At 41.4% G+C, this 27,339-nt stretch overlaps 2 protein-coding genes across 5 annotated transcripts in view; one reads left to right on the forward strand and one right to left on the reverse strand.

The window, feature by feature from the left end:
• The first annotated feature begins 218 nt into the window (after positions 1 to 218).
• Vgll2 (vestigial like family member 2) overlaps positions 219 to 27,339 on the forward strand; it is a 36,018-nt gene continuing 8,897 nt past the window's right edge. The window contains exons 1-4 of one of the 2 annotated variants that reach the window (XM_070015312.1): positions 219 to 378; positions 2,616 to 2,925; positions 4,926 to 5,462; positions 14,942 to 15,015. In XM_070015312.1, coding sequence (XP_069871413.1) covers positions 298 to 378; positions 2,616 to 2,925; positions 4,926 to 5,462; positions 14,942 to 15,015 — 1,002 coding nt within the window. In that variant the 5' untranslated portion in view covers positions 219 to 297. Of the gene's footprint in view, positions 379 to 2,615; positions 2,926 to 4,925; positions 5,463 to 6,715; positions 7,875 to 14,941; positions 15,016 to 27,339 lie in introns of those variants that run through there. The other variant, XM_070015313.1, reaches the window with a different exon arrangement.
• Positions 20,944 to 27,339, reverse strand: part of Ros1 (ROS proto-oncogene 1, receptor tyrosine kinase) — a 97,999-nt gene continuing 91,603 nt past the window's right edge. For 2 of the 3 annotated variants that reach the window (XM_070015310.1, XM_070015309.1), the window contains exon 44: positions 20,944 to 22,896. In XM_070015310.1, coding sequence (XP_069871411.1) covers positions 22,586 to 22,896 — 311 coding nt within the window. In that variant the 3' untranslated portion in view covers positions 20,944 to 22,585. The remainder of the gene's footprint in view (positions 22,897 to 27,339) is intronic. The other variant, XM_070015311.1, reaches the window with a different exon arrangement.

The following is a 27,339-nucleotide window of genomic DNA, read 5'->3' on the forward strand; positions in this document are numbered from 1 at the left end:
CTCCCTCCCCCCCCCCCGGCCTCCGTCCCTCCCCCTCGCGGCCGGGGCGTGGCGTCGGCGCGCCCGCCCGCGGGGGGCGTGGTGTTTAAATGCCCACCAGCGGGAGCCCCGGCGCACGGGTCCCTGAACGCTGCTCCGGCTAGAATTGCGGGCGTGGGCCGCGGGCGAGCCAGCGGGATCCCGAGCCGCCCGGCCGCCGCCGATGACTCCGGAGCACGGGTCGGAGCAGCGCATCCCTGGGCTCCGAGGCCCCGGAGTGGATGAGACACCACTTCGCGGCGGCGGCGGCGGAGAGCCATGAGCTGTCTGGATGTGATGTACCAAGTCTACGGTCCTCCGCAGCCTTACTTCGCAGCCGCCTACGCCCCCTACCACCAGGTAGGAGTCTCCCCCACCCCCACCCCGCCCTCGGGGACGCTTCCCCGGCCCCGGGCCCCGGGCTAGCCTCGCTCTCCGACGACCGCGCGGCTGGTTACCGGGCGCGCTCCCGACGCGCTCGCCGGGATGCGAGAATTGCCCGCGCTGCCACCCGGTTGGTTGTGCGAACTTAGCTAACCTGCTGAACTCGCCCATTTGCTTTCCCGGCAAAGTAGCTCAGCAAGTGTTTCTAGCACACCCAGTTCTTCTCGGAAATCACCATCAGACTGGGATGCCGAGGGCCGAATGGGGTTTGTTTGGTTTTGTCTTTTTTTTTTTTTTCCACCTTGGAGTTTGTTAAATTCCCAGTCTGGAGCATGCCAGGGAAGCTTCCATCAAAGTCACTGAGAAAACAAACAAACTTTGCGCCGAAAGGTAAAACTGACCTCAGAACCTACTCAGAAGCTGAGTTCTGCCCGGCTGCCCGAGATGCACACCGCCGCGCGTTCTCATTCCTATACAGTTGTCTCACCGATGAGTGCTTTCCTGTCTGATCTTCCATGGTCAGCTACTGAGGGAAGTTAATTCTAGAGCCTGCGAATTCGTTACAAGAAATACCGCCCAAAAGGCCATTGCTTTGCGATCTTGGCTCTGCCGGATTCTAAAGCTTCGTCTTTCTCAAGCCGGAGTATCTGAATTGGGCAGCCCGGATTTCAACATATGCACTTTAAACACCATTTAACCCCGGTCCTGCAAACTCTTTTTAGTTTGGTTTAATCCTGCCAATTTAGTTCTTCACTGCCCTGTGTGAAGGCCAGTATTCCAAGGATAACAAAACAAAACAAAAACAAAAAAACAGACACTTATGGGTATAGGAATCTGAGAAGTGGGAGCCTGAACTTACTGAGCTCACGCCTCAGTGTTTGAGTGAATGGTTTCTACCAATTTTGTTCGTAAATTCAGAATGACGATTCACAAATTTTCTGGTGGATTGGATTGCTGTTGGTTTTTCTCCCCTCTGTTAAACTTTCCAGCTTGAAACTTGTCTCAAGGTTAATTTTAAGAATCCTCAAAGTGCCTAATTGTAAGCCAGGTGAGGGCATAGTATCTGTTCCTCAATAACTAGCATCTTTTGACTGTAAACTCTGAAATTGATCAGGAGCTCCTTCTCAAGGTACTGCAGGGAGGAGAGAGAAAGAGAGAGAGAGAGAGAGAGAGAGAGAGAGAGAGAGAGAGAGAGAGAGAGAGAGAGAGAGAGAGAGAGAGAGAGAGAGAGAGAGAGAGAGATCAGTTAAGCCGTCTTTCTGGTTCTTTCTGCACCCAGCCCTGAGCCGATTTACTGCATTGGGATTCCTGTTCATTTTTGTAGGACTCAGGGGCTCTTGCAAGGCCATTTCTGCCTGAAGCATGCTTTAATATACAGTCCATTCCTCATTCCCAAACAAGTGGATGCACTTGCTGTTTAATCTCCTACTATTAAATACTGCAATTTACCTCCCAGGATTCTCACTTGCTTCCTTCTGCTCCCTTTTCTTCCCCTCACATGTGTGCAGATACTGAGTACTAAAATGCTCAAAGACCACTGTTGGTTTCTTTGTTTTTCCTTGCTGAAATGATCCATTTAAAAACTGGGACCGACTTTTAGATGGAACTTTTATGAATGAACCAATATCAATGTATTAAAATGATGATGACAACCACGTAGGATGCTCTCCCACATGTTGACCCCCATTCATTAGCAGATAGAACTATTTCACACTTCCTGTGGGAATTGATCCTTTACATTCCTGGCTATGTAGACACAGATCTTTTTTGTTTCTGCTTCATCATGGGGATCTTAATCTTGTATCTTGCTCTGGATTCTTAGACAGGAAATAGTCAAGTGCTTACTGAACTTAGGTGTCCTTTATCTGTGGAGTTTCATTTTTAAAATATGTCAGCTGTAAGTTCTACTCTGAGGTCAAACTGGTTTTTTGCCTGTATGCTGAGATTTTCACCAAGACATTTTAGGAGCTATTTCCCTATGGCTCAGCAGCAACGGTGAGGCACAGAGGTACCAAGAACTTGAATCTTCTTCTAAGAAAGCCTGCAAGCAGAGATGTTTCTCTCCATTGCTGATCTTATGTGAAGGGTGCAAGGCTTAGGCACAGATGCCAGTTTCTCCATCCGTGGGGATCAGGATGAAGGAGTTCAGTCTGAACTCTTGTCAGCTCTTTTGAATTTGATCTCTCTCTCTCTCTCTCTCTCTCTCTCACCAGAAACTAGCCTATTACTCCAAAATGCAGGAAGCCCAGGATTGCAGCGCCAGCCCCAGCAGCAGTGGCAGCGGAAGCTCCTCGTTTTCCAGCCAAACGCCAGCCAGTATAAAAGAGGAGGAAGGCAGCCCAGAGAAAGAGCGCCCACCAGAGGCAGAGTATATCAACTCCCGCTGCGTTCTCTTCACCTATTTCCAGGGGGACATCAGCTCTGTAGTGGATGAACATTTCAGTAGGGCCCTAAGCCAGCCTAGTAGCTACTCTCCCAGTTGTACCAGCAGCAAAGCCTCACGGAGCTCTGGGCCCTGGCGAGGTATGAATATGGGGCCCTAAGGGAAAGGGTAAATGGGAGGGGATCTCTTCCTCTCTCAGCCTGGGGTTCCCCTGCAGGAACTCAAAAACACTGAAAGAACATTAAACATCAGAGAGGAAGTGAGGGGAAGGTAATGTGGAGAGTAGAGCAAAAACTGTTCCTGGTGGGGGAGTACCGGGAATGCTTTGGGATCAGAAGGCCTGGGTTTCTAAGTCTCAGTATTGGCTCTACCACTTCCCAGCAATATGACCTTGGACAGGTCTCTTAACCTCTTTGAAGTCTTCTCTAAAATCAGAAGAACACTTGCCTTCCTAACCATCACCTTGGTAGGCTTTGGGACTCAAGTATTAAAATGTATGCAAATGTGAGATGTGAGAAATGTGAGAAATGTGGAGTTTCCAATTCTGCCCCAACCCTGCGTGCGATCTTCACCAACAACTTACAGGGTACTTCCCCAGTTTCTTAAAAATTTGTCCAGAAACAAGAAATCCTAGAGTCCCTTACAATGAAAAGATCTGGTGGGGAATAATGCCTTTGGTAACTAACCTATACCTCTTTCTAGGTTCCAATTACTTAAGAAGTCTTCCATCTAAACAAACAAACAAACAAAAACAGTCTTTACAGTAAGCAAAGAAGCAAGCGTTTAGGTACAACCAAAACACCTATGGTGGTTTTCATAGAACACTTCCCTTCTTTTGCTACCCTCCCTGCAAAAGCGGCTTTAGTCTAGCCAAAAACAATGACTTCCTGCACTACTCAACTAAAGTTTTCTTCTAGTTTGCAAAGTCAACCTCCCTTCAACATAAAGGTGGCAAAACCATTTAGTAAATTCTTTTCACCAGCGAAGTTTTCAGTGTACCCTATGCTAAACAAGGAGAATTTTGTTGTAAAATAGAAATCAAACTTTCATTAGCCATTGTGCTTGGGGGGGATGACAACCCCAATCCTTTTTGTTCTTTCTTAAGAATGGAAGTTTGCAAAAAAATATAATAACCTTGCCCTTAGACAAGTTTCCAAAACATTAATTTTAAATACAGAAATGTGCTTTCTTCTCCAGTTGCCTAAGTGCACTGAGAGTACATGTTCAAATCATTGTAAACTCTCTGGTATAACACAGATGTTTTCTGCAGATGAAAGCCACCCTAAAGAGCATTGAATTCAGTGGCAACACAATAGATAGAAAATGCTGTTCTCTTAAAATGCTGCCATTCACTAGGGGTTAACAGTGATAGTGACAATAATAATTAGTATTATTATTCCCAGCATTCTTACTTTGATGCAGAAAGTTTGTTAATTAAAACTTAGGATCCCAAGCCTGTCCCTTCATGTCCTGTGCAAATAATACAGTTGCTCTCTTAATATGCTTAGTTTATGCTTTCTTCTTCGGGCCTTGGGGAAAGTATTTGAAAGAAAGTTTCTAGAAAGAAAACTAATAATAGTAATACTTTGAGATACGTCAATGGACCGACTTCCAGTCTGTTAGTGACATAGGACCGACGCAAGGAAGGCTGAAATGCGATAGGAACAGAGAGATGGGTAGCGGCCTGACTAGGGAAAGTCAGCTTTAGCTTGAGGAGAGGTTTCAAGCAGATTACCTTGAAAGGCAGGGAACACTCTCTGCTCCTCAAAACTTTCTCAGGAGGGAGAGGACCTCTCCCCTCTTCCTGGTCCTCCCCCGCCCCCCCCGCAAACAGCACCCCACCCCCAACCCGGGTTTCTGCAGGAAGCTGTCTGCCAAGGCAGAGGAATCACACTTCCTTCCCAGGGGTTTCCCTTGCCCGGTTTCTGGGTTCCCAGAACTGGCCTTCACCCACCCTGGGCCGCTTCCCGGAGGAGGTCCGCTCCCCCCTCCCCGCCCCGCATCCTCGCATTTCCCCCCCCCCGTCCCCCGCACCACGCTTTCCCGCCCTGGGTCGCCCTGCGGGTCCGGTTAGCACACCGGTGACACCGCAGTGACCGGTTCCTCTCTCCTTTTCCTCCCCTCGGCCACCCCCGGCCAGCAGACAGCACCTACCCGATGAGCCAGCGCAGCTTCCCCGCCTCCTTCTGGAACAGCGCGTACCAGGCGCCGGTGCCCGCACCGCTGGGCAGCCCGCTGGCCGCCGCGCACTCCGAGCTGCCCTTCGCCGCCGCCGACCCCTACTCGCCCGCCGCGCTGCACAGCCACCTGCACCAGGGCGCCGCCGACGCCTGGCACCACGCGCACCCGCACCACGCGCACCCGCACCCGCACCCGCACCATCCTTACACGCTGGGCGGCGCCCTGGGCGCCCAGGCCGCCGCTTACCCGCGACCCGCCGCCGTGCACGAGGTCTACGCGCCGCACTTCGACCCCCGCTACGGGCCGCTGCTGATGCCCGCCGCCTCCGGGCGCCCGGCCCGCCTCGCACCCGCCGCGGCAACCGCCCCGGGCAGTCCACCCTGCGAGCTGCCCGCCAAGGGCGAGCCGGCCGGCGGCTCGTGGGCAACACCTGGGGGACCCTTCGTGAGCCCCACGGGGGACATGGCCCAGGGGCTGGGCCTCAGCGTGGACTCAGGTAAGCGCAGGAGAGAGTGTGGTCTCCCCGCGGGCCCTCCGGCTCTGTACCCAACCCTGGATTGAGCCTAGATCCCCCCCTTAGTTGTCCTGGGGAGGTGGGGGGCCATATGGCACGGAGCCTGCGTGACATTGTTACTGCCGTTGTTCGCTGACTCTGCCATCTAGATCCGAGTCTGTGACTATCGCAGAAGACTTACAAAAATAAGAAAGATCAGTATTGTAACCACTAGCCACTCACGAGTACTTGCTGCTTGCCTAGGACGGATTAAGACGTGCTTTTCAAGACAAAGTACACACTGGATTTTGAAAACTGTAAAAACAAAACCCCACCCATGTAAACATCAGCTCCTTAATATTTTTATATGGATCTTTGCGTGTTCAAATACATTGGGCAGTCGCCTACTGAGCATACTGGGTGAAATAAAATATGAAAGATTATCTGTCATTTGTTTCTTTTCACTCCCCCCCCCCATGGTGGTCGGTAGAAAACTTAAAAATAGTGCTTGTGGGGTCTGTGTGCTTGTATTCCCGTTTGACAGCGCGGATGTGAAGTAGCCACGGAGTTGAGACTATAGCTTTTCAGTCCTCCCTGGCTTCCAGAGACCGAATTCTTCCAATCAGCTTAATTACCAAATTAAATGCATCTCCTACAAATGTAAAACTTAAAAATGAATGATAATGCTACAATGCTGGCTTAGAGTTGAATTTGAAGGGTATATTTGAATACAGTTTAGGTTTCTTTAGTATATTTAGTGTCACTTTTAGTATAATTTTTTAAGTCACATAGCAAGTGCAGTTATTGGCTAGTAGTCGTGCCTACTTCCGCTTTCCTCCAGTATAGATCTGAAGTTTCTGCTTGCTTTGGTTTTGCTCTTATTTATCATTCACTGCTCTTGCTTAGATGAAGCCTGTGACTTTTCACAATAAAACAATGGTGTTTGTCTTTTTCTTTCCTTAAACATCTGTCTTCCTTCCCCACCTCTTCTCCCTCTTTTTCCTTCTCTTTCCCTTCCACCCTCTCCTCTCTCTGTCTGTCTCTGTCTCTGTTTCTCTCTCTCTCTCTGTTTCTCTCCCTCCCCCCTCTCTCATTTTCTCTCTATTTTCAGGTTTGCAGCCTCAGAACAAAAGCAAGGATCTGTACTGGTTTTAGACAGTCCGCCTTCTTCCCTGTAGGTTCCTGCCTGGTACAATTGGTGGCACACAGAGCAGACGTGGAGTGGGTTTGTAACAGCTTCTGATCTTGGTTTGCAGCTCGACGCTACTCCCTCTGTGGTGCAACCCTTCTGAGCTGATCTGCAGTCCAGGGTTTCCCTTCCCCCTTCCCTTCTGACCAGTCTGGAAGGCTCAGCATCTGTGCCTCCCACTTCATGGATGAGGACATAGGGGAAGGCAGAGACTTCAACTCCATGTCTTGGGAAAACCAGAAACCACATTTACAGAAATGTCATCTAAAATAACTCTCTTCTGCCAGAGCAGATCCAGAGACTGACTTCTATTTAATGACTTTTGGCTAAATCACTGGAAATAACTGTGGTGAGATTGCTTAATCGAGTGATATGAAACCATAAGCTTTCTTGGAATTGGGAAAGCAAAAAAAAAAAAAAAAGACGACCTTTCAGTGTGACTCTTTTACATTAATGTGAATTATTTCACTATGTAGTGTGATTATGGCACTACTGGTGTCAGTGTCCTCCGACTTTAAGATGGATTTGTATCTGCAAGGGAGAACCAGCAAAGGAGCTGGTTCCTTCTTCCTCGGCCTCCAGCTCCCTCCCTGCCCATCTCCTTCTACAACACCCACTCCAGACACAAAGACAGACACTTTCCTGGGATGGTGAACATGGAAACCTCAGCCTGAATGTGAGTGGCAAGTGGTTGATCTGGAGCCACCTGCCCAAATCTTACTGAAAACAGCTGTTGGAGGACAACTGTTTAAAACTCCAGAAATATATTGACCAAGGTGGCGCTTTCAGTGTTGGGAAGAAAAATTGCAATTGCATTGGATATTATATATAGAGAGATGTATATAAATCATCATTTTATAAAGGAACAATTTATGATGAAAGAAGAAATCCTGCTAGGCCTCCTCACAGAGCCCATCACTCCTTCTATGCTTTGGATGGAAAATACAAGAAGAGACACCCCCCACCTCCCATCACCAAGGAGAGGAACTAGGAACTCATCACAAAAGGAAGAGCTCTTGCAGTCAACAGTACTGATAATGTTTTTTCTTCTGTGGTGTGATGGTGGTCACTTTTGTGTTGGGAAAGGGGACAGGGGCCATATGAGCACAACACTGAAGGTGATGAGGAAGAAGAAATGAACATTAAAGATGTCTATTTACTATAAGCTCATTGTGTTTCATAAAAAAGAAATATCTCCATTTTAATACAATAAAGTGTGATCCAATGTTAGCCATATTATGAGAAACACATGTACGCACATGGTTGGTTTTTGTCCAAATGTCTTATGAAATCTGTTAACCCCTCTCTCCCTTCCATCTAACCTAGAGATGAGAAGTTCTGGCGTTCCCCCTTCTCTTTCTCAGAGGAGGAAACCAGGGCCTGTCTAAGGCAAGATCTCACCTGTCAGCCTTTGAGGAGTTAGAATGCAGAGCAGTAACTGTAGATGATTCAGACAGATACAGAGTCACCATGTGCCAGAAGGAAATTGCTGTTCTTAAATGCTACACTCTTCAGATAGGAGTCATAAGTTAAAAGTTTTTTTTAAAATATGGTTTGTTTTATCTTGTAATGAGCTACACCATGAAACCAGAGTTTCTCTTAAGCAAAGAGGTAGATTATTAAATTATAGTCTCTCTCTCTCTCTCTTCTTATTAATGACAAAATTATTTATGTTCTTTCACTAAAGTACCCAGGCACAAGATACTTGTGTTACACTCAAATCACCCTTTCACACTGTTGAAGCTTAATATTAGCACAAATTTTGACCTTCATAGTAATGTGAGAAGCAAATATGGCATCTCTTGGAGAGTTGGAAGCAGTTAAGGGACCTTCCTCAGAGCATGAGCATAGCAGATTTATCCTCAATTTCTAGCTTTTGGGAAACTATGAACTATATGTGACCATTATAAAAATGATGTCATTGGGGCTGGGAAGGTGGCTCAGTGGTAGAGCGCTTGCCTTGCATGCCTGAAGCCCTGGGTTCGATTCCTCAGCACCACATAAGCAAAAAGAAAAAAGCCGGAAGTGGCGCTGTGACTCAAGTGGTAGAGAGCTAACCTTGAGCTGAAGAGCTGAGGGACAGCGCCCAGGCCCAGAGTTCAGGCCCCACAACCAGACACCCCCCCAAAAAATGATGTCACTGCTTTTACTTAGAGGGTTCTATATGATTATGTTGCTGCAGATATGAAAGCAAAATAACTAATATTGTCATGTCTCAGGCACTAATCTAAATGGGTTGTTTGTTAAGCTGCATGGCAGTTTATTATTATGGTCTCTTCTCACTCTAAGAAAATTGAGGCACATGGATGGAAGATAATTTACCTAACCATAAAGCTTGTAAGTAAGTGACAGATAACCAAAGGCAGAGGCTATACTGTTACTATAGTGATGACTGTTTGTTCTGTTCTGATGTCTCTTTGCTGTTCAGCTTTGAGCTTCTTCCTCCACAATAGATGTATAAAAGAAGGCAAAGGAGCAGAAAAATAAACTCTGACACTTTGGAGAACATGCAGACAGGACCTCTGGTCTCTCTGGAGCTGTCAGAGTCATTGTCTTCGCCCTTTAAACAAATGCCCTTCCTTTACACAGTTCAGCTGGATGCAGGCCTTTATTCTTCTCCAGGAGGAAATCATTGCTTCTCTTATTAATTAAATTTAATATTTAATAGCCTTCACTGCTTCCAAGTTCTTCACACCCAACTTAAACAAGCCCTGTAAGAGGTTTGGGCACTGAAGTAATAACTAAAATTAACTTTGGACTTCTCTGTGGATTTTTTTAATCCATGTTCCATTGGCACGGATCACTGCTATATACAAGCATAAATGAGATGCATTAAGTTCCAGTGTGCTTTTCAAAATTTGCCACTAACTATGCCATGGAAGAAAAATACATAGCAATCTATTCTCTGCTAGGCATCTTCGCACCATATCCTGGACTGGAAGGAACATTTTACCTGTGTTCCACCTGCGTTAGCACTCAAAAAGTCTGTGGTCACAACCCACAGGGAGCATTTTCTCTGCCCCAAGGTTCTGATTACCAAAACTAAGCTGCATCTGACCTGAATATCAGGTTGCTGGTGAGGAGACTCATTCACTGGAATTGGCCTTTGGGGCAGTCTTGAACAGACTGTCCAGACTGCTGAGCCAGCCAGGCTCCAGTGATCTGGCTGGGATGACACACGAAGCAGAGCATTTCACTCTGTGTTATATCTTCCTAAAGTAGAAATGCAAGGCGCTCTCAAACTATGATTTGATTCTGCATAACAAGAGCATTGAGGAGAACTTCAGAGTGAATTTTCCTGACTGACATGCTCTTGGCCTACCAACTAATGCAAAATAAGAATTCCCATCCTTATCCTGCTAATATTAGTCAAGCTGTGTAGACCAAAACATTCTAGTAACAGAAAATGACCGTCAAGGACCTAAAGGATACCATGAAAAATAAAAAGAGTATGTTTCTCCACATATCTCTGTATTATACCTGGTTAAGGGTCTGAGAGAAAGGTTAGATTCTCCTGCAGTCACATCCCTTGGCACTATTCGCAGGTCACCCGTGGTTTTCCCTTTGCACTTGGCCAAAGCCAAGGAAAAGGTGATGAAAAGGGGAGAGACAGCTCTCCACCACCAAGTAATCCTCTTGCTCATTGCCCTCTGGTTGAGAACTCAGTCGCCCAACTACAGGGAACTCTATCTGTTTTACTCCTTTAGTTGCCATCCCATCTCATTTCCCCTTTGAAGTTCTATTTCAATGTGTGGCAATTCTGTCTTGATTGATTCATGCCTGGATAGGAAAGAAGGTAGAGAAGTAAGGGGAAGGGCAGTGGGGGGGGGGACTGGGATGCAGACTCCTGAGTAAAAGCTACTCTAGCCACTTGTTCTGGGGTCAATACAATAATTGCTATGCCCCTTTGCATATGAAATAACTCAATATACTGTAGCTTCCATTTTGCTCAGAATCAGAGCCTGGATCTCTGTGCAGTCACCTAGTCATCGTTTCTGTTTTGTTTGGTTTTTTAAAGCACTTAGTGAGTTGGAAAAGATGAAAAATGTAATAAAAATGAGACAAACTGCTTTCCACATCAATGCCACTTCCATGATATATGTTTTTATGTCATTCATAAAATTATATTACGACATGGAAGAAAAGATAGATATTTGAAAGCCTTTAAAATAAAGAGGAATTGGAAAACATAAGATTTCTTTATGGAATTTCTTTTAAAATGGTTGACTATTCATAGCTAAAGCAATTTACATTTTGGTTGCATTTGTCCAAATCTTTGCTGCGCTTGTTCCTTTCCTTTCTGCTAGAGTTTTAGAACTTATTATATATTCTGGAGTAAAGGCAAAATACCCTCATAACAGTATCATTATTACAGTTGCCATTTGTATGTGACTGAAGTTGTGATATTTACAAAAGTAATAGGATTAGGCAAACATATAATTTCTGAAGGCTGACTCTTCTTCATCACCAACAAATAAATGTAACTCTAGTAATACAAAAGTTGTAGCCACACAACAGAATCTATTTACCCCCAAATATACAGAGAGCGAGAGAGCAAGTGAGCAAGAGAGAGAGTTTTCAAGCCAAAAGAGAAACCAGAGATATCATGGCTTCAGACAGACAGACACAAATGATTATTCTCTCCTGACAGACCAACTGTACTGTTCTTTCCTTGAATTTCACTCAAGCCCCAGAGGGCTGGATCAGGAAAGAGACACTTGATAGCTGCTGTTTTCCTGGTTGAAATATTTGTGAAGTTACCGCATAATCTGAAAGCAGAAGCTAATAAATAATAGGATGCTAATTGGAGCTGGAGTGGAGCTGTCAATCATGTTACCCTAATCACAGAGAGACCCTCATCACCTAAAAAGGCAAGGCAGCTTCCAAGAACAGCTTCCAGTTGCTTCTAGCCATGACCTCTGAGCATCATCCAGGCAGAGTGGCATCTGAAGCAGAGGTAGACTGTTAAGCCAAGTTTACCTTAAGATCAACCATACCAAAAAAAAAAAAAAAAAAGGGAAAAAGAATAAAATACTCTGCTGAAGAATCAATGTTTAACACATTGAACTAACTTAGAAAAAAACCATTACTTTTGTAAAACATACTACCCTTCATTTGGAATTTTTATCTTATTTTTCATCGTATTTTAAAATAAAGTTAACTCAAATGGAAAGAAAACTAAGAAGCTCTATAGTGTACTACCACAAACTGGGATGTGTTGAGCGGACTCATACAAAGCCAACCTCTAACAAAGAAGTCCAGATTCACTTTGGCTTCCTCGGATTTGGTGATTTCACCTAAATAAATGATAGCAGTCTGTTTCCTATTCTTTGTTTTGGTCTTATGATCTCCCAGTAAACTTCAGTTCTGCTTAAGTTTCAGTGTTTCAGAAAGTGCTTTTGCTTCGACCATCCTCTCTCATCATTATATCCTGTAAAATACATGCATGAGTAAGTATAAGCACAAGGGAAAATTTAAATGAAAGCTACACTAAACTTTAAAAAAAACAAAGCCAGGCAAATTTTTATTCCTAATCAATATTTGTACCATTCTAACAAGCTAGTTATTGATTAGAAGTTGTTATCATTCATTTTTGGAAGTCATATTTGAATCTCTGTCTACATTTACAAATGGGAAAATATTTCTTCCCTAACTTAGAATTTGGAAGTCCTTTTAGAATTCTTCAGACTAACATAGTCTCCACAGAAGAGCTAAAAAGAACAAGGATCTTAAAATTCTCAACACACACTGGTACAAACTAAAATTTTGATTGAAATTCTTAATGGGAATGTCATTTCTTTCCCTGCTAATTCTCAAATAGTAGCCTGGCCTTTATTTTGTTGGCAGCTCTATTTTCTGTGTCACTTACTAGTGACTTACTTATTGTGAAATGGGGTGGAAAACTTTTTTTTGTTACTGCTGTTTGTTTTTACTAGGAACAATCCCATTTTTTTTTCTTCCCCCAGTGCATTTTACCCAATGCACAATCCACCCCAGAAAATTTTTTTCTCTAGTATCATATTACTCCCTCACTCTACCTGCAATGTAATAGAATTTCTTGATAAGACTATAAACACTACCTAAATGAAGTGTTGTATTATTAGTATTATTTACCTTGCTTTGGAGACTGTGTGTCTCCTTTTATTTTTTTACCTCAGGCCTTTCTACAACCCAGAAACTGAAAGAAAGGTGTTGACAGATATATCTGGGTAAAAAACATAAGGAACAGAGCTTATGATGTTTGTTTCCTCTTCCATGCTCAAAGGATTTTAAAATAACACATTCTTCATTCATGCTTTTTTAAAGGAATAAGAAAAGGTTCTAGGAAAATAGGCCCACACCCTGAGGGATATAAGTAGACAGTTGTATTCAATTGGAATTAAACAAATTATTCACGATTTTATACTTAACAATTCCAAACTAGTTAATAAACAAAGATTATAATCCTAGATGTCATCACCTTGCATTGAAACTTGGGGTGGTTGGTCATTTGCTGTTTAAAGAATGATACTACTATAAATAGGATTGAAAAAAATCCACAATGAGATACTGTTCTCTCTCACTCACTTGCTCTCGCTCTCTCAATATAAAATATACTGAAGTAAAGAAGAAAACTAAACATACTCTCCCACCATGATATATACCCACACTGCTAATTAATGTAGAATCTTAAAAGAAAATGTAATCCTCTTGTGTTTTAGGATAGCAACAGAGGCAAAGCATTGTATTTTCTAAAATATTATAGAATTTTGTAATATATATCTTTTAGTTCAAAAACCTTTCAGCTGGGCACCAGTGGCTCACATCTCTCATCCTGTTAATCAGAAGGCTGAAATCTGAGGGTTGAGGTTCAAAGCTCTCCTGGGCAGAAAAGGCCTTGAAATAATTATCTCCAAATAATCAACAAATATCTGGAAGTAGAGTTGTGGCTAAAATGGTAGAGTGCTAACCTTGAGCAAAAGAATGTCAAGGACAGCACCCAGGCCCTGAGTTCAAGTTCCAGGATGGGCACCAAATAAAAATAAAAATAAATAATTTAAAAACAAACCCTTCTGGACAGGTGCTAGCCCAGGCAGGAAAGCTCATGAACTCTTATCAAGTGGTAGAGCGCTCGTCTTGATCTGAAGACGTTCAGGGACAACGCCCAGGCCCAGAGTTCAAGCCCCATGACTGACCAAAAAACCAAAAACCTTCTAAAGTACTATCCAGATATAAGAAAGAATGAGATTATGTCTTTTTCTTTTTTGTCAGTGGTGGGGGCTGAACTCTGGGCCTGGGCACTATACCTTAGCTCTTCAGCTCAAGGCTAGTGCTCTACCACTTGAGCCACAGCGCCACTTCCAGTTTTTTCTGCTTATGTGATGCTGAAGAATCGAACCCAGGGCCTCATACATGTGAGGCAAACACTCTACCACTGAGCCAACTTCTAGCCCAAAATTATGTCTTTTACAGGAAAATGGAAAATTCTATAAATGACAGGAAAAGAATGCTCCTCACGTTGTCTTTTGTTTTCTTATTTCTTGGATTTTCTTGTCCATACCAATGCTCGGAATGAAGTTAAACTATTTTATGAATATAAAACAAGCCATAATATTTTCCTACTTTTTAGGAACCCATAAATTGACCATCCTATAAGAACTCAGCTCAATGATACACAAGGTAGAAATTACCAGAATGCCTACAAATAATGGTTCTGATGATTGCTACTTTGTCTTAGAGCAGTCCACAATGTTTTTCTCTTAGACCCCACAGAAGATTCTCGTATGTTTCTGCTTCCTACCATGTTAAAAGGCAGAAAAAAACTTCTTCCTCTCTGCTGTCTAATCCAAATGCTATCTATTAGTCAAAGTCTAAGATTAAGTTCTGCCTCTTCCATGAAGCCTGGTCTCCACACAGAATGATGTCAGCTTTGTGTGCCCTCTTACCACTTCATATCTATGTGCTTATTTGGCACCCATGTAATGATAAGGTCTGTATTGCAGGATTTAAAAGTTTACAGTAGCCCTAAATATCTCCAGCTCACTTTAAACTGGGAATTAACTACTTTGAGCAAGCATCACAACTATTGTGAAAGAAAATAAAAGTTATCACATTAAAAATATTTTATTTAGTTGCATAACTAAATAACAAAATTTTAAATGTTGGTTGATCCAAGGTTTGGAGTACAAGTTAAAAAAAGAAAATCTTCTGGAAGGCGGCTTCAGGAAGGAAAATCCTCTCATTAAGAGGAGTCGGGAGAGACTGTCACATTTAGAAGGAGCCAATTAGTGTCAAATATCCTTTTCGCACACAGGAATCCTCTGTCTCAGTCTCTGCCTTCTGCCCAAGGACATCGCTTCAGAAATTACCTTTCTGAGAAGAATGGAGGTGAATATCAAGATGTGTTGTATCTATGTACAAAAATATCTCTTTCTGCTCTTCTTTCTTTTCCTGGATCATTGTCATTACTATAAAACAAGCTGTAGTGTTTTCCAGTCTTAAAAACAAAACAGAAAAGTAAGAAAACCTTCTTGGCCTCTCCTTCCACTTGCTAGCTCACTTTCTCCCTAACTTTTGAGAGGCAAACCACTTTACAGGGGCCATGCTCTTGCTTTTTCAATTATGTTTGCATTTTTCCTACAGCCCTCACTTGGCTTCTCCACTCAGACATTTGTCACAGCCATCAGTTAGTTCCACATAGCTAAATCTGAAGATTTATTTTCATTCGTTTTTTTTAATGTCTCATTAATAGGGTGATATACAAAATCAGTATGCTCTTATGAGGAAAAGATGACAAGACTCAACACCAAACACTTTTAAGTCCTACTCATATGTTTTAGCATATATGCTACACCTGGTATATCAACTGTAGTTGGAACTAGTATTTAATTTAGCTGTGGAACTCAGCAGATACCCTGAAGAAAGCATCCAAATTCTGAAAGGGTCCTAGTAAAATAAGTGGAGACCAAGATTACTGGTGACATTCATGGCTGATATTCTCCTTAAATTCAATGTTGACTTTGATTTACTATTTGAGGTGACGAAAGAGAAGGAAAAGAGGGGAAATGTCAGAGGTATCCACCTGGCCAACCCCACCAAGGCATCCTTTACCTCATCCATAGGCCAAGGACCCAGTGAGGGGCTACTCCAACCACAAAGAATGCAGATCCGAGTACATTTGAAGAGTGGGGAAATGGCCACTTGGTGGGGCTGTGGACCCAGTAGATGCATGGTAGGTTGTTAGATATTAGTCTGGATGCAATTCACTACTTGGCCCATAAGCTCTTCTAAGAAATGGCTCTGGTGATGCTTCAGGCCTCTGAGTACCAATGTTATCGCTTGGCCTGCATCCAGTATTCTAAAATGTCTGGAAATTCTTCTGGTGCAGTCATCAGAATAAATTATCATAGCTCCTTGGGAAGGGATCATTATAGCCTACACCTGTCATAGTGTTTCAGGGTCCTTGTACAGAAGACCCATTTACTTCTGTAGTCAGTGAGTCACAGACTGGAAAAATGCCTCATACCTGAGAACTGAGTAAGATCCACGCTCAGTTACTGGAGTGCTCCTCCATTTTTGCCTTGGTGACCATTAACACTAGATGTCAATCTACGAGTATTCAAATAGCTAATGAAGCACTATAATAGTTCCCAGTACATTTGTGTGGGTAGTTCCAAAACAGATTGGTGTTTCAATCAATGACCTAAGTGACAAAGATCTGCCCTTACTCAGTGTGAGTTGGCATCATCCGATAAGCTGAGAGCCTAATAGAATAAGACAGAAAAAGGTGAAGTCCCTCTTTCTCTTCTGCAGCTAGACATCATCTTTACCTGCCTTTGGACATGAGAACTTCAGCTTCTCTGACTTTCAGACTCTGGCATTTGTATTGAAAGGTCCCTTGTTTCTTAAGCCTTTGGCTTTGGGATTGGAGCTGCTTTCTTGACTCTTTTAGTTCATAGATCTTTGGACTTAGACAGAACCAAGTCCCCCAATTCTTTGGTTCCCATGCTCATAGATGTGAGTCCTCTTATCATCTGGAATCTCATAAGATCATTCTAGCAAAAAAGAAAGTGGATCTGAGACAGGTAAGAAATTAAGAATAATAAAATTATTTTTACCTCTTTCAGTATATGTTCATTAATGTCAGGGCTGCCAGAATATCAGGCCTTACCTACATTGATATGTGAAATATAAAGCAGTCTCCCAACTCACACACACTGTCTCTTCAGTTGTCAGAAGATTAGTCAGTATTTAAAGACTCCTCTTGAGTCACCTTGGCATTAGACCAATATTTTGGTGCCCTGGAAAATTAAGCTACAGACTAGGAATTATTCTGAAATGTAGGAATATAATGAGAACTCATTCAAACAATCTATTAAACGTGAGCTACTTTTCCCTAGAAAATATGCAAAGCGTTCTTTGATTTCTGAGAAAGGAGAGGTGAGAGAGTTCAGGACAGACCTTTCTTAAAATTGTAATATGAGTTGGGTCTGAAGACTGGGATAGATTAACAGAGAACAGGTAAGGAGATCTCAACAGATAAGCGAAGAACACATAGATGAATGAGCCAGACAGAATGTATGAGATAGGAAAAAAGGGCTTTTTTTTTTTCAAATAAAGCATTTTCATAAGAATTACACTAACATATCAGCTTCATTAGTAGGTTGAAATAGTTAGAATTTTCATTTGACAGTGTTTAAAACCACAAACGACAGTTTTATTTTCAACTTAAGTTTTTCCTTTGTGTTACTCCTTTTTGTTAACAATTTTAAATGAAAATTCAACTTTTCAATTAGCTATTTTATATAAACATTTGCCAGCTACAGCTTATATGTTTGTAAGCCATTAGATCTCATAACTCTAATATACCCAGGTCATATTTTACAGATAAAATGTTATCAAGAAAACTGTGTTTTTCTGTTAAATTTTAGTGAACAACATGTTTTTACCCATCTTTAGCCATTGCCAACTTTAACCTCTTTTAAGTGTAATGTCTCCAGAATTAACTTCTGATTACTACAATGACAGAATTATCCAACCAGTTCCATTTTAGCAATAATTTTTATTTACAAAACATATTTTCCAAATTTCAAGCAACTTTTATTTCATAGAAAGCATGTCTATCAGTTTATTCATTATGCATTATTTTGAAAGGACTAATCTGTACTTCTTAGCTAAAATGTGAGAGGTTTTTGCCTATTTCCCTCGGATACCTATGTAATATAAATTATAATGCAAGTATATTACACTGCAAATCTAATTCTTCTGAATACTTCTCATCTCTTAAAATTTCTAAAATAAAGGTTCATGGTACTGGTGGAGTAAAATCTTAGGCTTAAGCAGCAGAAACTGACTCTGGCTGAATAAAAGAAAAGAATTTGTTGAAAGGATATGGAGGTAGCTCACAGAATCCTAGGGAAGATGTGTGGGGAATAGAGCAAGAAGCAATGGCAGAGAGCAAACAGAGGAACTGGTCCAGTCTGGCTAGCCTGACTACCAGAGCAGACTCTGCCGACTCTGATGACCCTGGACAATGATGCCACTTCCAGCACTACTGCTTCTCTTTGCCAGGAGCCAGAACAGCTAATTGCCACAATTTCTGGGAAGACTCTCCATGGCCTGATACTTTGTTGAAGCCCTAGTTCTTGATGAGAAGCCTGAGCAGGTGGGTTTGGGTGTGTTTTCCTGTGGTAGAAAATGCTGGGCTTGCAAATAGAACACAGATCCTACCTCCCACCCAGACAGTAAAGGTGAAGAAATTTCTCAACACAAGAAAAGTCTTTGTGTCTGGGCTGGCCAAAAAGAATGACAAATTCCCATTGTCCCAAGAGCAGTGAGATAATATCCTGCCTTCTTAAGGACAAGATCATATGGGGAAGAGAAAGAGTAATAGAAAATCTTGGGCCTTCCCTTGGAAGCTGTCCATCCCAGAACTAATGCATTCACTTCTCGGTATTCGCAGCCCATCATCAGCATAAACTCTCAAGCCGTACACATGTTAAAAAGGTTTGTTAGCCAAGGTCAAAGCAGATTCATGGTTTTCAGTAAATGTTGTCATCAGAATGGTCTTCTCTATGTCTAAGGGCATTCTGTATGAAGCAAATTAACAACATACAGGATAGTTACAGCAGTTGGGGCTTTAAAATTTGGCCCAAACTCCAATTGTTCCACATGTCAGGTCCAACCACTCACTCTTACAGGCCAAATAGAAAGACATGAAAAAAGTATATGAAGGAGCTTTATCACATACCATGTCATGCTGTAAAGACAGCACTTTAGTACATCTCAGCCACCTTCAGAGTATAGATACTTGACTTAGGTTAAATAGAGAGAAATAGGAGCAGAGTGAGAGGGTGTGCATAATTAAAATATCCCAAGTAACAAGCGTGTTTACAGGCAATCAGATGTGGCCAGAGATGACTAAGAGATGGGTTGACAGAGCGTTGTGTCAGATGGTCACGTATTACAATAAGAGTCATTGACACCTGGCAAGCATCAATCTTCCAAGATTACTGCAGGACAAAATGGCTCAGAACAAGAGACATAGATCCAAAATGGAAGATGCTGTAATACTGAGCCTTTATCCTACTCCTAGTGAATGCATATGCTCAAGTAAGGAGTCAATGTTTCTCATCAAAAGATTACACACCAGGATATAGTAAACCTACCAGCACAACCATGTTCACTGCAGCACTATTCACCAAGGCCCAGGTGTGGAATCAGCCCAATGCCCCCTCAATGAACAAATGGATCAAGAAAATGTGGTATATATAAACAACGGAATTTTACTCATCCATTAGAAAGAATGATATTTTACCATTTGTAAAGAAATAGAAAGACCTGGAAAAAATATTAAGTGAAGTAAGGTCAGGCCCAGTGAGACAAAGGTTACATGTTTTCCCTCATGTGTGGACGCTAGAATTAGCTTATCAACTATAATATGTTGGGTGGTATGCAAATGATTACAAAGGTATTAACTGAAATATCTGAAATATGGTAGATTCAAGGGAGAACTCAAACAGTATCATTCCTTAGAAAGTTCAAAATCAAAGTTCAACAAAATAAACGCCAACAAGTGGGTACTTACAAGTGGTTAAAGTGTCAGGGGAAAATGTAGTCAAGAATTCAATGTAGGGGCTGGGAAGGTGGCTCAGTGGTAGAGTGCTTGCCTTGCATGCATGAGGCCCTGGGTTTGATTCCTTAGCACCACACAAGCAGAAAAAGCCAGAAGTGGTGTTGTGGCTCAAGTGGTAGAGCACTAGCCTTGAGCTGAAGAGCTGAGGGACAGCGCCCAGGCCCAGAGTTCAAGCCCCACAACCAACAAAAAAAGAAAACAGAAAAAGAATTCAAGGTATATCATGCAAAATTTAAAAAAGTGAAGGACAGGTTGTGTGGGAGTTGATGGGTGAGAATGTTGAAAGAGGTTACATTGGTCAAGATATATTGTACTTATAAACTGCTTTATTAAATGGCAACTACTTGAATAAAAAATAAAAAGTCAGTTTTTAAGTACCTCTTAAATTTTCCCTTTTATTCAAATGGAGTCCCTTTCAAAAAAGTAACAAAAGCTGAGAGATTTTAGAAGCAATTCCTATACGTTCATGTTTATCTAGATTAAAGCCATAATTGGAACCCCTGTAAGAAGGCAAACATACCTGTTTATCTGTTAACAAGGCTTGAATTCAGTGCCTCGTGCTCTCCCTGGATTCACTTGCTTGCTCACATCTGACACTACCACTTGAGCCAGCATTTTGTTGGTTCATTGGAGATGGACTTTCATGGACTTTTCCAGCTCAGGCTGGCTTAGAATCGTGATCCTCTGATCTCAACCTCCCGAGTAGCTAGGGTTACAGACATGAGGCTCTGGCACCAGGTCAAACATGTTTTTAGTAGTCGGTGCTTATTGAAAGAAATCCCTTTGCAAAGTTGTTTGAAGGTGGATCCCCTACACAATGTATTGAATTGGATGCTCTCTGATTTTGCATTCTTTTTGTATTCTGCTCTATCATGGTGTTTCTAATTTCAGGCTTAAACAATAAGTACTTGTGACATATATTTTAGCCATTTGTCCTCTTGTGCATTAGGCAAGCTACTAATAGATATTCAGCACTTAACTTTAGATCTCTAACAAGTTAAGGGACAATGCCGAGGACCCCAAATAGACTTATTTTCTATTTTTCAAGTGCATCTCATATATACAGTAATGTTCATATAGTTCAGACAAATACACATTAGGCCAGGTTATAAGTATAAAGCCTGTCCAATGATAAGGTTTGGTTTTTTTCCCCATCTTCATAGTACCAATTACAAACAACAGAAATGCCAGACATTTTATTTACATATAGAAGGATAAATACAATGCATTTGGATAAAAGTGAACATTACCTGGTCATTTTATGTGTATAAAGGTACACACTTTTAACTCGGTAAATGTTTGCACAACATTATATGAAGTTCAGACATATAGTTCACTTCATCTTTAGTCACAGACATGCAGGGCACTGGGTTACCATTACATAAAACAATAGCTGTTCTTTTCACCATGGTTGTAAGGTTGTAAGATGTATAAATATCTTCATATATATACATATACATATATATTCGGATTCAGTTGTTTCAGTTTAAAATACAAGCAATTATCCTAATAAAATACACGGTCTTTCCTTTAAACCAGCTGTTTTGCAAACATTACTAAGAGCAGAAGAGTATTTTTGAACCAGTCTTGTTAACTATTTTCCTGTAAAATACTCTACTAACCTTGTACGCATTTCTGAGTACTGGACTTTGAACTCAAGGTCTTACACTTGCTGTGCAGATGCTTGATGGCTCTGGATTAACTAGGCATACTTTCTTACCTCCTGCTCTCAATTTTCCATTTTTAACCTAAGGCAGATGTCTGTAGTTCAAAAACTGTTGAAGATGCACTGAAGTGCTGCCCATATCATGAAATGAAATCTCCTTTCTTTGCTCTTTACCATATCTTTTCATTTGGTGAATAGAAGTGAGTATTCAGACATGACATGTGGAACTCCTGGAGTTTAGATCTGCGGACAAAAACTGTGGTTTTAGCTTTGGCAAGCCTCACTGGGAGAAAATATACCCTTTAGATATTCACCACTAATAGCTAGTGGTGGTGAATCTTTCAAAAGAAAGATGAGAGTTGTTCCCTGAAGCTGCTGAAATTACTTTTATTCCAGGGACTTTTTTTCTTCTTCTTGGTCAGTTGTGGGGCTTAAACTCAGGGCTTGGGTGCTGTCTCTGAGTTTTTCCTGACCAAGGCTAGTGTTCAGCCACTTTGAGCCACAGTACCACTTCCAGTTTTCTGGGGGTTACTTGGAGATTAGAGTTTCACAGACTTTCCTGCCTGGGCTGGCTTTGCACCATGATCCTCAGATCTCAAGCCTCCTGAATAGCTAGGATTACAGGTGTGAGCCATGGGTGCCCAGCATTCCAGGGACTTTGTCTTATCTTTCTACTTTACACAGCACTAACGTGCTGCTCTATCAAACTTGTGCCACCTGGGGACTGGTCAAAGCCAGTGTCTGCAATCTGTAGTTTGCTTGGCCCACAGGTTGCTTCATATTCCCCTCCTTCAGCTCTTTGGACAGACCCATTTCTGTCTCTAAGCATCTGGTCAAGATGTTTTTGTGGAAACTGAAGGGTCTGCAGCCCTACCCAGGAGAAAGGGGAAAGAAGGAGAGTCATGGTTTCTTTCCACATTTCTGAGTCTCCCTGGGCTTTCTACATGCATAAAAGCTTGCCACGTAATTCTACTGAAATTAGACTACTGATATGGGGGATTAAACCATAGGTTTCTCAAATCTGAGATGAAAACTTAGGAACTTTATAAAGTAAAATCAGAGACAGACTACTACTACATCTATTATTCTCTTTTTCCCCCTTTCAGTAATACCGAATGGGGAATGTTTATCTCAACTCTGTATTTCCCAAGCAGCTATTAATCAGATCCATCTCTATATCCACTGTGAGAGAGACAAGCATAGTTCAGACCTCCAGGCTTGCCAGGAGGGCAGCAAGCCACTTGTTTCTCTTGGCAGAAATCTTCGTCTGCATGTGGTTCCTTCTCTTCTTTCCTCAGACCACAGGATTCAGATTCCTTGGCGCCTAGAGGACCCTCAGAACGCTCTTCAACTTGGTTGCATTCTGTGGCAAGCACCATATAGTTTAACCCTTCTTGATTCTTGGTTTCCACCAAAGCAACTGGCATAGTGTCATCTGAATTTAAGCTAACCATATTGTCATCCTCACCTGTGGTGGGGAAAAATGGGACAGTTATTCTAGCATCTATTTAATTTCCTTTGCTGTTAAGACTGTATAGGTTATATCGTTGTTATTATATATATATATATATATATATATACATACATATATAGATGCATATATATGGCCGGCAAATAGTTATTAGGACCATTAAATGCTGGGAAAACAAAAGTAAACAAGAGGTGTTCCCTATTCTGGCAGCTACTATAGTCTAGTGGGGAAGCAGAAATAGAACCATAAAAGGTAATGTGCAGTTATGTAAGGGACTTAAAATGTAGCAAGACCACAGGGCTGTCAATTAACATGTAGACTAGATCATTATCCTCATGAAAGAAATTACGCAGCCCCCTAGAGAGTTCTTTTCTGTCTAAAATATCCTTTCGTCGATATTTATTGGGTACCTACTACAAGTCAGGCTGTATTCTAAGTATTGATGATAAAAGGTTGCTGCTCTTTGCAATTTGCATCCTAACAGAGAAACAATAAACCAGTAGCCAGCTAATTATGTCAGATGGTGCTAGCCCTCATGAAGGCCAACTTGGCAGAGTAAAGGGCAAGAGAATAATTGGTGCTGGGAAAGGGCCACTGTTTTAGACAGTGTGTCAGCAAGTTTCTCCTTAATCAGGTGAAATTCTAGCAGAGACCCAAATTAGCTGAGAGAATTCACCTTGTGGCTAAAGAACATTGAAGAGAAAGAGTAAGATGAAGAGTCTACAGGCAGGACAATGCTGGGTGTGGATTAAGGAACAGCCCAGCAGCCAATAAAGCTGGTCACCCTCAATTCTCCCCATGGGTCAAAGGTCATATGAGACCATTAACACCAAATGGCAAGTAAAAGGCACATGCTTATGACCACAGAATGGAATGGATGCAAACCTAGAACATTTTAACAGCAGGGTTGAAGGAAAAGGAAAAGGAAAGGAAATATATTATCAATCATTGCAATGTTTTCTGGTGGTATTAAGTCTTACAGAACATTTACTCTATCCCATTGTATGAAACTGTAGTCACACATGAACTCATTCTTCTACTAATTACATACCAGTATTGTTCCCTCTTAATAGTAAGAAAAAAAAATGAGGAATGGAGGAGTTAAATAATTTTCTCAGGATCACCCAGATGGAATGAGTCTCTGTCCATTTTGTCTTCCTGTGGTCTGGGTAGTGCTCTGTGTTGTGCTCTGCACCCGCTGGAGTCCCTGGGAATTGCAAGGTCTAGAAAGCCAGGTGTATGTGATGAGGATAGCAGCAGGAAAACAGGCAGCCAACAAGTAATTGGCCTTCTTTCCAATTATACAAATGACAGTTTGTCTTTGTTTTGATCTTCTTACATGGGAAAACAAAAAGTCCTATAACAAAGTTCTGAAACATTTCACATAATCTAAGCAACCAAAAAGATAGGTACACAATATTTATAATATCTATATAAAAATAAAAATAGAAGTAGAAATTGTGGGAATTGTTTTTTTACTAGTACCTTCCAATCTCTGGGTGGTCTTATCTAGATGAAAACTTCTGACCAGAGGTATACTATCTTTTCATGAATTACCATACTTCAAATATCAGAAGCACTTCAGTAGATAGATGCTGGGCCTTCCTTTCCTCTCCAGCATGATGGCATATGAATGTGTGGCACTAACGGTAGGGCCTATGATGAACCTGATGAACTTCGCCATTGTGGACACCTAGGTTTCATTTACTAGGAATAGACTTAAGTTGAAACAGGAGGAAAATGAAATAATTTCAAGGGTCTGAGGAAAGCAATACATTGCACTTGTTTTTCCTAATGGATTTACCTATATATACTAGGTATCATACCTGAACTGAAAATCATATTTTATCCTAAGAGCACATGATCTTCATCCCTGCATTGTTTAAGACACGTGTTTTTATTTGTTTTTATTGTGAAAATACCGTACAGAGGGGTTCCAATTACGTGGGCAAGGTAATGAGTACATTTCTTATCAAGCATTGTTGCCTCCTCCTTTGTTTCCCCTTCCCAGCCCTTCCCATCGTGTTTTTATTTTTCACATCTTTTACATTACTGAAGATGGCTACGCCACAAGCTCATAGGCTCTTTGGCATTATCTCATGATTTCCTCTCCATTGTCCCCCAATCATTATGGCATATTTCAAACCATAGAAATATCAGTGTTGTAAACTTCCTCATTCATACAAACAAACTTCATTAACACAAAGCTTGACTAATGCCCTAGAAAGGATGCAAATGCTGATGCATATTGCCAGTAGTTACTAATACCACTGAGAAACTCATTAGAATAACTTGCTATATGTGATTATAACAAGAGAAGACATAAACAAGCTGGAAAGAAATAAAATGTTTAACCAGCTCAGTGGCTCCAATGGTTGGAGAAATTAAAATGCTTCTAAAGAGCTTAAAGAAATTAAGAGCTGGGTGCCAGTGGCTCATGCCTGTAATCCTAGCTACTCAGGAGGCTGAGATCTGAGAATCACAATTTGAAGCCAGCTCAGGCAGCAAAGTCTGTGAGACTCTTTTCTCCAGTTAAGCACCCAAAAATTGGAAGTGGAGCTGTGGTTCAAAGTGGTAGAGTACTAGCCTTGAGCAGAAGAGCTCAGGGACAGTGCCCAAGCCCTGAGTTCAAGCCCCACAACAAGAAAAGAAAAGAAAAGAAAAGAAAGAAAGAAAGAGAAAGAAAAAAGAATAAGCTAAAATGTAAAAAGAAAACCCTTTGTACAACTACTTAAATGTAATTTTAAGGAAAGAAATTAAGCTAAAGGAAAGTTTAGAATTTCAACAAAAACTTCGATGTACAATATACAAAATTTCCATGCATCCACCTTCTCAGCTGCTTCATTGCCAGCCTTAATTTTTACTGAAAATCCCTACCAAACATGATTTGTTGAACTTCTGTATAAAGAAACTTTTCCTTTCTTTTGTGCCAGTCCTGGGGCTTGAACTCAGGGTTTGGACAATGTCCTTGCGGTTTTGTGATCAAGGCTCCAGTTTTGGCTTTTTGGTAGTTAATTGCAGATAAGAGTCTTAGAGACTCTTTCTTGCCCAGGCTGGCTTTGAACCTCAATCCTCAGATTAGCCTCCTGAATAGCTAGGATTACAGGTGTGAGCCACAGATACCCGGCTTAAAAGAATCTTTTTTTTAAGGAAGCAAATAAATAGTTTTTGCAAATTCTGTTGCCATGTATCAGAAAAAAAATCATTAGCTAACGACTTCTTAGTACTTAAGGCACTATTTAGTAACTTGACCCTGGTAAGCTCTCAGCAATTAATACATCTTGTTGCATAAAGAGCTAATGAGAGACAGGGGTGATGTAGAAGTTTCTTTTGCCTTTTGTTTTTGCTTTAAAAAGTATTTAAAAATAAAGCAAAAAGTATTTAATACAATGCCTATGAGTCAGATCTTAAGGCAGATATCCTGAACAAAGACAACATTCATTCCACAACCTCTTTAAGAGGAAAATATTAAAATAAAGGCTTCCAAGTAAGACAGGGCATTTATGGGCGAGACATATGCTGGCTGAGTGGCTATGTTTAGAACAGCAGAGGAGCATTTAGATTTGTTTCCTGTAGAACTCTCTCGGACCGATGAGGTGATGTTTACACAAATGTTTGGATGAGGTCATTGGGATATTTTTACTAGATGTCCAGATATGTTACTAATCTTCTCTCTCTCTATCCCTTCCCTACCCCATTAGGTCAGTAGGACCATAGGATAGACATAGCATTATAGCTATAATCCTAAGGTGCTTTATTTAAGCAACAACAACAAAATCCCTCCAGTGGCTTTCTTTTCTTCTTTATCTACCACAATATCAACAAAGACAGACACCTTATTGCTTTGCTAAGTACAATCACCAGTCTGCAAGGCAGCAAACTGTCATTAAGTGTAGTTCTCTTAGTAATTAAGTTCAGGTTTGCCTTGCAGGAACTGTTCCACTATTTGTATATTTTGCAAACATGCAAACTCTATCTTTCATTCTATTTCATCCTTCCCACTTCCTTGACTCTCTTGTTTGGTCACAATCACAATTACCAAAAATTTTTCTTACTTTCTGTATTTCCTTCCATTTTTATCTGCAAGATTTACCTTCATTGTGAATAATAGGATGATCATTTCTCTTTAACTTAAGTTATACTGTTGTCATGGCCCAGGATTGCTTGCTTCTGCTTCAATGATCATAGTTCAACTATAAAATTTCTCCTATTAAGCCTGCCCTACATCATTATTCTGAATAATTATGCATGCTTCTCTATCCTTATTAATAATACTTCAAATTATAGTTTCTTCTTCTTAAGGTGTGGCACCTAAATGAATTTATATAACCGGGAAAAAAGTGATGCATCTTTTCCAGCAACCAGAAGCAATGTTCTTTCACTGTACCTACTTGTGCAGCACACTATTGATAACATAACTGGGGAAAGTGTGTGTCCAGC

This window comes from Dipodomys merriami, unplaced genomic scaffold (genome assembly GCF_024711535.1).
Source record: "Dipodomys merriami isolate MVZ:Mamm:240054 unplaced genomic scaffold, mDipMer1.0.p SCAF_112, whole genome shotgun sequence".
Lineage (NCBI taxonomy): Eukaryota > Metazoa > Chordata > Mammalia > Rodentia > Heteromyidae > Dipodomys > Dipodomys merriami.